The 11,645-nt window shown below is 39.0% G+C and overlaps 1 protein-coding gene across 5 annotated transcripts in view; it reads right to left on the reverse strand.

Annotated features, from left to right (window-relative positions):
• Nucleotides 1-454: 454 nt before the first annotated feature.
• Nucleotides 455-11,645, reverse strand: part of EYA2 (EYA transcriptional coactivator and phosphatase 2) — a 123,183-nt gene continuing 111,992 nt past the window's right edge. For all 5 annotated transcript variants that reach the window (XM_034413850.3, XM_034413848.3, XM_087889119.1 and 2 more), the window contains 5 exons: nt 11,482-11,642; nt 8,933-9,047; nt 8,339-8,460; nt 6,064-6,164; nt 455-1,292 (listed from right to left, as the gene is read on the reverse strand). In XM_034413850.3, coding sequence (XP_034269741.1) covers nt 1,212-1,292; nt 6,064-6,164; nt 8,339-8,460; nt 8,933-9,047; nt 11,482-11,642 — 580 coding nt within the window. In that variant the 3' untranslated portion in view covers nt 455-1,211. The remainder of the gene's footprint in view (nt 1,293-6,063; nt 6,165-8,338; nt 8,461-8,932; nt 9,048-11,481; nt 11,643-11,645) is intronic.

The raw sequence follows: 11,645 nt of genomic DNA on the forward strand, positions 1-11,645 counted from the left end.
ACTGTTCAGAACCGGGCTGCAGATGCGTTGGGGTGTGCATGCGCGTGCATCCCCACTTGCGCGAGCAGCGGGTGAACATGCCCGCTGCTGATGCAAATGGAGCTGTGTGGGCACATGCGCTTACTGGCCGCTCACGCAGAACCATCCACTCCAACCCCCACACACACACCCCGGCTGGTCTGCAAAGCTGGAAAGGTTGGGGAACTCTGCACTAAATTATTATATTTTTTTACAGAATTTTTGAAAGTATGGGAGTCCTCTCAAGATCTAGATGCTAGAGATTCTAAAACCCAAGCAACTCTAGACAACGTTTGGCTTTAAAAGTCACGTCATTGTTTAAACAATTATCAGGGAACTACTGGCTGTATTTAAGTAGACCTTTACAAGGACTTTTCCAGAGAAAAAAACTAGAAAGTCGGTAAGTAATCCATGTCAAAAACTCAACATTTAGCTCTATATTGTAAACATAGTTTTATTGCCATTCACTCACCACAAGGTAATTTCTCCTCTCAACCATGAGAAAATCAAGGTGGTAGCCTATGTAGGCATGTGTGAAGACTACATGCCACTGTTCTTTATAACTAGCTCTACTTCTTAGACTGACAGTCCCAAATGTGCTCATTTCAAATGGACGCTATTTATGATTGTCCCCCCAAAGTTCACCCTGGAGAAAAAAGATATTAAATTAGAAAGGGCTGAGTCCATCCAACCCAGTAGATACAAACACAAGTACTGAGCTTAACATTGGAGTAATAGTATTAGTTCATAAATTAAAAAATACAAAAAAACCCACATCTATTTCAATCTTTTTTTTTTCCTCTTCAGAAACTGATTCAGATTGATAACTGTCCAGCCTATATGCGTAGAAACTCCATGTCATGTCTTCCCAACTTTTATCCATTTATTAAAGAAAGAGAAAAAAAAAACACTATCAAATAAACCCACACCTGGTCTTCTGCATGCCTGGAAGATATGTACAAGGCAAAAGTTCCATTCAGTTTAAGCATCCAGTTTTTCAGTAATTTCAACGCTTTTCCTCCATTTTTCAAAAAAAAAAAAAAAAAAAAAAAAAGGAAGTGAATATTTTGAGCTTCTGATGCAGGTTCTTTCGTTGGAAGGTTCTCCACTCAGGAAATGGAGAGCAGAAAATGCCAATAAAATAGATGTCATCTTCAGGGATCAGAAAGCTGCTGCAGACACATCTGGATTTGCTACAAATATTCTAGCTCAAGCGCGTGCCGCAGAGCCTCGAGATCAGCATGGCAGGAGATCCTCCAGAAAGGCATGTTGTGCTAAAATGATGCATTTTTAAAAAGGAAAAAAAAAAAAAAGAAGTTCAGAAGATGTTTTTGAACTGGTAGTCTAATTGTTATCATCTTAGAAATACATTAATCAAACTTAAATCATTGTAGAATTGTAAAGCAATTTGAGAAATGGACAGAAAATAATAATGTACAGTGGTATGTGTGGAAGGAAACAAGACCAATTGTCACGATTAGAAAGAGTGCAGAGAAGAGTAACAAAGATGATTAGAGGACTGGAGGCTAAAACATATGAAGAAGGGTTGCAGGAACTGGGTATGTCTAGTTTAATGAAAAGAAGGACTAGGGGTGACATGATAGCAGTCTTCCAATATCTCAGGGGCTGCCACAAAGAAGAGGGAGTCAAGCTACTCTCCAAAGCATCTGAGGGTAGGACAAGAAGCAATGGGTGGAAACTAATCAAGGAGAGAACTAAGGAGAAATTTCCTGACAGTTAAACAATTAATCAGCAGAACAACTTGCCTCCAGAAGTTGTAAATGCTCGAACACTGGAAGTTTTTAAGATGTTGGATAACTATCTATCTATCTATCTATCTATCTATCTATCTATCTATCTATCTATCTATCTATCTATCTATCATCTATCTATCTATCTATTTATTTATTGGTTCGATTTATATTCCGCCCTTTTCCAGAGACTCAGGGCGGCTTACAATGCATTAAGCAATAGCCTTCATACTTTTTGTATATACCTGCTTAGTAGGGCTTTCGGCCCCCCCAAGCGGTGTTCTTTTTTATACAAAGTCAGTTTATTGCCCCCACAAACTGGGTCCTCATTTTACCTACCTCGAAAGGATGGAAGGCTGAGTCAACCTTGAGCCTAGTGAGATTTGAACTTGCAGTAATTGCAGGCAGCTGGTGTCACTTAACAGTACTTAACAGTGCTTTAGTCTGCTGCGCCACCAAGGCTCTTTTGTTTGTCTTTCTGTCTGTCTTTCTGTCTGTCTGTCTGACTGACTGACTAATGATTTATAAAAAGATAATGAAACTAGTTTCTCAGATCCCTTTCACACAGCATATCCCTCAGTGATTTCAAAAATGTTTCCTCTATTGTGGAGCTCCATATGAAACAGGTCATGTTGAAAAGGTTCTTACTACATGCATCAGAACTGCATGTAGACAAAAAAAGTAGAGAATTCTGATACCAAATTGCAAGTGGCTATCTTTTGGGGGAAAGGTAATTTATTGTAATTTGGCTTTAATTTCTTTTTTTTGTAGACATTTTGAGAAAGCCAAAGGCAGAAGGATCAAACTGTTTTTAACTTCAAAGAGAAAACTGTCCTAAATCTGTACACCAACATTTAGCAATAGCAATAGCACTTAAACTTATACACCGCTTCACAGTGCTTTTACAACCTTCTCTAAGCGGTTTACAGAGTCAGCATATTGCCCCCAACAATCTGGGTCCTCATTTTACCCACCTCGGAAGGATGGAAGGCTGAGTCAACCTTGAGCCTGGTGAGATTTGAACTGCCAAATTGCAGGCTGCCGACAGGCAGAAGTAGCCTGCAGAACTGCACTCTAACCACTGTGCCACCACAGTTCTTTGTTCCAATCTACCTAGAAAACACTTGTCCCTCTTCTACAATTTGAAAATAAGGTTCAGGAGATCAACTGGAGCCTATTATCAAAATAGAGAGCATTGGCAGTTAACTCATTCATTTTTGTTTTCAGCTTTCAGTTTTCCTAAACAAGTAGTGTGTATTGCATTTTGTTTCACCTCTACTGCTAGGTAGATAAATCACAAACCACTTAAGCAAGATTGCATGTGTAGATCTAAGTATATATTAGCTTTGTCCTGTTATATGCTTGTTGCATAGGGATAAACACCAGCCTTCCCTAACCTGATGTCTTCCAGAGGCACTGGGTTTACAGCATCCAGGGTTCATAATTGAATTTTGATAGTAACAGTCTTAATAATGTGTTTCAACAGCAAGTTGAAAAATACTGGTCTACGATTTCCAATTGTTGTATTCTGGTTGAGATGACTTCTGGCTCTTTATTATGCAAGTGCTATTTGATGCAGACTTCTATTATCCACATTTTAAAAGATGTAGGAATTTATTATCTCAGGACAATTCAAATCTGAATTTTGTGTCAATTTTAGCAATGCACCATTAAAGCAAGTCTAAATCCAAGTCTAAAGCAAGTCTAAATCCAGCCTACTCATGACTGAACCGCAGAATTTTGATGTCAATTAATCATTTTGTTCTTGTTCTTTGACCAGAGCTGCTACTGCATAACAATACATTAATTCATAAAAAGTGGGAAAGTAATTAATGAGACAGAAAGCAGAATGTTCTGCTTTCAGATTGAGGAAAATCAAATCTCTGCTCAGGTATGTGGATCTCTGATGTAGATGGTGAGAAGAAGAAATGAAATAATTTCATATAATCTGTTGGATGAAATTGATGGGTGATAGCACAAAATAAATGATTAGAAAACAGCTTTTGCTTAAAGGAAAGAGTGTCAGTCTCATCCATGCATTCATCTGCTGTTTCCATGTGGCTTAGTTGCCTTTTAAAATATCTATTTTAATTTCTCTAAAGAGAGGAGATGTTGGCAGTTCAGCCACACCTGCTACTTAGTTGCTATCAATTTATCATGTGGGCGACAGGTGAAGAGAAATGACTCACTCAGGCTGAGATACCATCAGTGCTGCTGGGGAGGCAGTGAAAGGTGCCCTCCTTCCCATGGGCTTATAAAGCTCAGGTGTGTAGCCACCCGTGCTAATGGTCACTATCAATCAAAGGCCCTGACAGATCCAGCGAAAAATGCTTTCCTGTTAATGGGGAGGAGGCTTAAAGCAGGCGACACCAGCCAAGGGGCCTCTTGGAGCAGACTTGCAAAAGGTATTGCTTAACTCTTCGGTTAAGGCCTGGTGGTCTTTGATGCAATCATGTGCACTGACCCAGTTGCTTTTTGAAGTCCACAGAAGCCCCGTCTGAGGCCTCACTCTTATCATCCCTTCACTTTTCATCTCTCCATTGTAGACCTTTTTAAACTCTTGGTGAACCACCATGTTTGCTTGAGAAAGGCCCAGCTTGTAAAATACAGTTATGTGGCTAAAGAAAGAAAATTGCTGAATACCGGAAAAGTGAAATCTACACCTCTGGTTTAGAGAAAACCAGAAATGGGAGAAAGGGGTCCGAAGAGTTTGGTGCAGAGTTTTGAAATGCTATAGAGCTGTGGATCATTAGACCACCAAAGACATGAGTTTTCCTCCTGAGCTCTTAGGGTGTCATAACAATACGGAGAAAGGCTGAAATTGGGGGAGGAGTAGAAAAAGTAATTGCTCTTCTCCTCTCCTCTATAACTTCCTTCTTCTCTTTACTTCCACTAGAAGTGAACTGAGTGAACTAAAGTCCAACAGTATCAATTTTCTTCTAATTTTCTACCCAATACTTTAAGGTAAAGGTTCCCCTCGTACATATGTGCTAATCATTCCTGACTCTAGGGGGTGGTGCTCATCTCCATTTGAAAGCCATAGAGCCAGCGCTGTCCGAAGACGTCTCCGTGGTCATGTGGCCGGCATGACTGAACGCCAAAGGCGCACAGAACCCTGTTACCTTCCCACCAAAGGTGGTCCCTATTTTTCTAATTGCATTTTTTACATGCTTTTGAACTGCTAGGTTGGCAGAAGCTGGGACAAGTAATGGGAGCTCACCCCATTACGCAGCACTAGGGATTCAAATCGCTGAACTGCCCACCTTTCGATCAACAAGCTCAGCATCTTAGCCACTGAGCCATCGCGTCTCTGCACACCCACTATTTTAGTAGTGGTCCAAATCTCCCTTTCTGTATTGTTTGCCTGTGAAAGTTATTTCACTTTCTAGCATTTAAAAACATTAGAAGACCAGATCTTGGACCATCATGTTGTTCAACTATGTCCTCCGCTGTTACCAGGGGTGAAATCCAGCAGGTTCTGAAAGGTTCTGGAGAACCGGTAGCGGAAATTTTGAGCAGTTCAGAGAACCGGTAAATATCACCTCTGGCTAGCCCCCGAGTGGGGTGGGAATGGAGATTTTGCAGTATTCTTCCCCTGCCATGCCCACCAAACAATGCCCACCAAGCCGCACCACACCCCCAAGCCACGCCCACAGAACCAGTAGTAAAAAAAAATTGGATTTCACCACTGGCTGATACTCTGACTCTAATCCAACATTATCTGTTTTATTTTTGTGAAAATTGCTGCCAACCATGGCTGGATATTTACATTTTTGTTATATAGCTTTTTTGTGCATGTATATGTGTGTGTATTGTTACACAAATCCAGTCTCATTTGTTATTTTTCAGTTGCTGCACAAGTTAAAAAAAGAAAGAAAATAATACATACTAGAGAAAACTAATGTCTTATGAAATTACTTTGCTAGCTTCCATTTCATGGTGCTGTATTTAATCCCACTTGCTTTTAGAAGTGTAATCTAAAGTAGAAAGTAGAAATGAGCAAGGACAGGTTATGATACAGATCTTGCTCCTTATTATGCATTCAACAATGGTGCTGTTAATCAAGAGTAGTATCTGTAACAAGTAAAAATTTGTTGGAAAGATTTCAATAACTGCCAAGGGAAATGAAAGCAGGCTATACAGTAGGAAATTGGTTAGAATGCTTTATTGGATTTTTAAACTTGAAAAATTGAATACTTCCAAATGCCTTAGAAAGGGAAGAGATTTTTGTCTTATTTCAGGTAAATTCTTTTTCATTTTTTCTTTAACTGGAATTCTAAATAGGAAACTATACCTTTTTGGCCCCCTGTTCCTCTTCAACACCATCTCCTATTACAATGTACACAGCTTTCCGCCCGAACCTCTGCATTATCCTTTCAAAACAGCTTTCTTTCCCTGTGTAGGAAAGGACAAGCATTAAATATCTTTGCAATAGAACTGTGAGCTAAAGCTAAGCCTTGATATTATTTCATTGATTCATTGATTCATTCACTCATTCATTCAATGTATATCAGATTTTTTACTCTGACAAAAAGTCTAGGAGTTAAGGCACCAGGCTAGAAATCAAAAGTCCATGAGTTCAAGTCCCCTCTAGCCATGAAAGCCAGCTGACTAATTTTGGGCCAGTCAGTTTCTCTCAGTCCAACTCGTTTCAAAGGATTGTTGTTGAAGGGAAAGAAGAAAGATGCAGGTGTGTTGGATATGTTTGCTGTCTTAAGTTATTTGTAAAAATAATAAAGGTGGGGTACAAATAAAATAAGTAAATAAATTTCTAAGGCAGCTGTTTGCTCTCTCCATTGGTTTTTAGGGATGGGTTCATCCACCTATTTATTTTCATTGCCCCAAGGGATCGGATCCCATATATTTCCATAATAAAATACAAATGGAAATGAAAGGAAGAAGAGACACTCTACGATAGATATTGCTTGTAAAAGATGATTAAAATAAAACCTTCAGTACACAGTCCTGCCAGTATCTCTATACATAAATTGGAACAACCTACAATTCAATTATTTGCTAACCAACTAAACAAACTGGTGATCCAAACTATTATTCTATGCATTTCCTGCCTTATTGTTACTCATATTCTCATCTAAAATAAGAGCAATTAGCCATACCACATTATGATTTACCTCCGGCTGATATAACTATTATCCATATAAACTGCTGCTTTTTTTACACTGTCTTAAGACTAAGCAAGTAATGGAATCAAAGGGCAGTCTCTACGAAGTGACAACTCGGAGTCTCACCATTATAAGCACCCTGCTAGAGCTATCTAAATTATATAATGATAATGATGTGTTCTGTAATAATTTTGAAAATCTGCACCTGCATTGGGGAACGATAACTAGAACAATAAATTCCCAAATCATTTGGGCAAAAGGAACCATCACTAATGCCAATTTCGTTCATCAACAAATTCTTATCTTCACTGTACTAGAAAGCATTCAAGAGATCAGAATCCAATATAAGTAGTCCTTGACTTACGACCACAACTGAGCCCAAAATTTCTGTTGAGACATTTGTTAACTGAGTTTTGCCCTATTTTCTTGCCACAGTTGTTAAGTGAATCACTGCAGTTCATAAATTAGTAAGCTAATTTAAGTGAATCTGGCTTCTCCATTGACTTTGCTTGTCAGAAAGTCATAAAAAGTGATCACACGATTCTGGGACAAAGCAAAGGTCATAAATATGAACCAGTTGCCAAGCATCCAAATTTTGATCACATGATCACGGGAATGCTGCAAAGGTCATAACTATGAAAAATGGTCACGTCACATTTTTCAGTGCTGTTGTAACTTTGAACTGTCACTAAACAAACTTTGTAAATCAAGGATTACCAATACTATTTTAAATAATTGGTTCCATTGATCTTTTTATTAGTTTTTCCCAATCATCCAGTGACTAGTAAAATGACTATTATTTTATATCTTGCATTTTGGAACAGTAGAGAACAGATTCTGGCTTTCTTTTACTCGGAGAACTATATCTCAAATGCATATATTGAGAGAGAGGGAAGAAGAGAGAGAGGGAGTGGGAGTATGTGAGCATATCTGTGTTTATATATCTATGTGCTATATCCTGGATTTTCTCCCAAACCTTGAGTAAAGCTCGTTGGACCTATGATGGAAATGTTTGGGGTTGTAGAGGCTGTTAGCAGGATTCACTATCCATTCTTGTTCTTTATTTCCTTTTTTATTCCTTTGTTAATGTACTCTATTTTTTTATTTTTTATTTTATTTGCTTTTATTATACAGTGCCCAGAATCAGTTCGGACGGTGCCTAAATTGAATCAAGTAAATTAAATCTCTGAACAATCAGCAGTATTCAAGGCTGAAACATATCCAGTTTTCTCGTAGGTTTTCAGATCCCTGATCATTCTCATTGCCCTTATTTGAACCTGTAATACCAGAACTGGATATAGTACTCGAGGTGGGATTTGAATTATGCAAAGGAGAATGGATGTTATCGTTCCTATCACTTTAAAATCAAATTACTGTTGACAGTCCAATGTTGAATATTAATAAAACAATCATTACAAACCTGCAGTTTTTCAAGGTTGTTCTTACCTGTCTTGGTTGCACTATAAATATTTTCAATGGGGAAGACCACACCTAGTCCATACAACAGAACTTTTGCAAGTGCTGGGATAAGCTGAGTTGTAGTCACCAAAACATTTACACAGTTAGGCCTACAGGACAGAAAGCAGCATCAAAAAGTAAGTTACAGTGGGCCTTTTACTTTCTGCAACAAGGATTTTTGTCTTCCTGCTTTATATTAATCTGGAAACAGTATGTAAGTTTTGCCAACAAGTCCCATGAAATCAGTGATTAACACAGCTAATAGTGACTAGATGTTTTTTCTTTCTGTGTAATTTGTTAGAACTAAAACTAGTCCGAATGTGAAATATGCCATAGTTAAGTACACAATAGGGATATAAATGGTGTAAAACTTCAATAGCATTGACCCTGTGTTCCTGTTGGGGTAGCCAGTTTCTGGAAAGGGGAAAGGAATGAGCTAGGAATGAGACCTTTGGAACTAGTTCCTCCACCCATGTCCATAAATTTGGATGAAGATGTCCTTGAAATTAATATGCCTTTGGAGAACACAGGAGAGAAGTAAAACTTTTGCAGCCTGGGAACAACTTGTTAAGTCACTCTTACCGGGAATGTATCAAATCCAACGCTTTCAAAGCATGTGTTAGCCAGAGATCAGTGAGTGCTTCCAGTTCTGCTCTTAACTGCAGCCAGCTTTCCCTCTTAGGAGCTCCTATTAAACCTACAAAGGAAGCAGCATGTGTAGTTAGTTCCATGGGAAGACTCAGTACATGGAATCACTTCTATGTGGCTTCTGCAAAGCCTGGAATCACAGGTTGAATAGAATAGAATGAGTTGGAAGGGACCTTGGGGGTCTTCTAGTCCAACCCCCTGCTTAGGCAGGAAACCCTACACCACTTCAGACAAATGGTTATCCAACATCTTCTTAAAAATTCCAGCGTTGGAGCATTCACAACTTGTTCCACTGACTAATTGTTCTAACTGTCAGGAAATTTCTCCTTAGTTCTAAGATGCTTCTCTCCTTGATTAGTTTCCATCCATTGCTTCTTGTCCTACCCTCAGGTGCTTTGGAGAATAGCTTGACTCCCTCTTCTTTGTGGCAGCCCCTGAAATATTGGAATGGTTGGGTATGGAATGAACCGGAAAACTTGAGCTCAAAAGGAAAGGGCCCAGTCATCCAATGTTAATAATGTTAAAATTAAAACATTAAAATTATTTCAAGAGTAGTACAGTAATAGAAATAAAAATTGATTAGAGGAAGAACATTCCTGTCTGCAACAACCTCTTTGTAGGTGAGTTGCTGAAGTCCCACCGTGGCACTCGTACAAGAGAGGAAGCAAGGATTACATCTATATATGTATACTCATGCTTGATAATGATCATACAATTTGAAGTGACCTTAGTCCAACCACTGGTTGAGTGCAGGATCCATTAGACTAGCTGACAGATGACCATCTAGCAAAGCAGGACTCACAATTAAATGTGGCAGTCTGTTTCACTGGATTGCACCTTGTACAGTCAGGAGATTCTTCCTCATGTTTAGGCTGAATCTCCTTTTTGTTGTTGTTGTTTAAGTCATTGGTGATTTTATTTTCCTGGGCTCCAAGATCACCGCAGATGGGGACTGCAGCCACGAAATTAAAAGGCGCTTGTTCCTGGGGAGGAAAGCTATGGCAAATCTAGACAGCATACTGAAAAGCAGAGACATCACCCTGCCAACAAAAGTGTGTATAGTCAAGGCTATGATTTTCCCAGTTGCAATGTATGACTGTGAAAGTTGGACCATAAGAAAGGCTGAGCGCCAAAGAATTGAGGCCTTTGAACTATGGTGCTGGAGAAGACTCCTGCAAGTCCCTTGGACTGCAAGGCAATCAAACCGGTCAGTCCTAGAGGAGATCAACCCTGACTGCTCAAATACTCAAATACTTTGGCCACCTAATGAGAAGGAAGGAAGGACTCACTGGAGAAGAGCCTAATGCTGGGAAAGATTGAGGGCAAAAGAAGAAGGGGACGACAGAGAACAGGATGGCTGGATGGAGTCACTGAAGCAGTCGGCGTGAGCTTAAATGGATGATAGAGGACAGGAAGGCCTGGAGGAACGTTGTCCATGGGGTTGCGATGGTCGGACACGACTTCGCAACTAATAACAACAACTCATTGATTATGGTCTGTTCTTTGGGGCAACAGAGAATAAGACCCTTCACTTTTCTATGTGACAAATCTTAAGACATGCTATCATATTTTGTCTCTGTTGTCTTTTCGGTAGACTAAACATTACCCAGATCATTTAACCATCTCATAGCACTTGCTTTCCAGATCCTTCACTTCCTCTGAAGTGGCTTCACTTTGTAACTGCCCATGGTGCCAGAACTGGCCACAGTATTGCAAGTGAGATCTCTCCAAGGCAGAACAAAATGGAATTACTTCCCTTGATAGACATTCTATGATATTGTTAATGTAACCCAAGATAGTGTTTGCCTAGAATCTGATTCATGAGAATTATTGTCACCAGAAGTGTTAGTATGAAATTGTTAACATGTTTCATTTAATATGTCGGTGGATAACTAAAAAGAGACAATTTAGTTTAACTGTTAATATAATATTTAACAATTTAAATTTAATATAATTTGAACTGTTCATTGCTGTTATCTTTTAAGATCGTAGCAGTTTACATTTTTTTACAAATAATATACATGAAAATAAAAAGATCTTCAAGGTCTTACACAGAGAGCTTTATCCATTTTTTTTTTTAAAAATGGGACTGTTAAGGACTAGTTCACATATTATGTTTAACCACGTTCAGTGAACTTATCCACTATATTGTTTTAACTAGCCCAAGCAGTGTGCTGGCCAATCAAAATTTCATAGTGTTTCTCAAGACACAAAATCCCTCCATTTTCAACTTATAATAAAAGGCAGAATAGAGAGTCATGAGCCTTTTGTTTCAATCACCCAATATTCAAACCGCAGAAAGCTCCATTGATTCTACTAGATGAACCACAGGAAAAGTAGAAATTCATAAAACATTTTCTCTCCTTTGATGTTTCCATCTCTTTCTAAATTACAGTGTTCTTTGATTTGCTCTAAAGAACAGAAAAGCAAGTTCTTAGGGAGATGAGAAGCTGACTTTCCTGATGGGTTGGGGAGACACTTACCACCAACATTGTTTTTGTAGGTGTTGTAGAGTTCTTTCACTCTCCGGTAGCGGAATGCTAATTTCCTCATCCAATCAACTCCCCCGTGAACTCCGGAGCCCAGACAAAGATTTGCTCCAGTATTTGAACTGTGAAAACCATCTGCTGAGAAATTATATGTGCTG

The sequence above is a fragment of the Pantherophis guttatus genome, chromosome 3 (assembly GCF_059756535.1).
Source record: "Pantherophis guttatus breed Tessera chromosome 3, ASM5975653v1, whole genome shotgun sequence".
Classification (NCBI taxonomy): Eukaryota; Metazoa; Chordata; class Lepidosauria; order Squamata; family Colubridae; genus Pantherophis; species Pantherophis guttatus.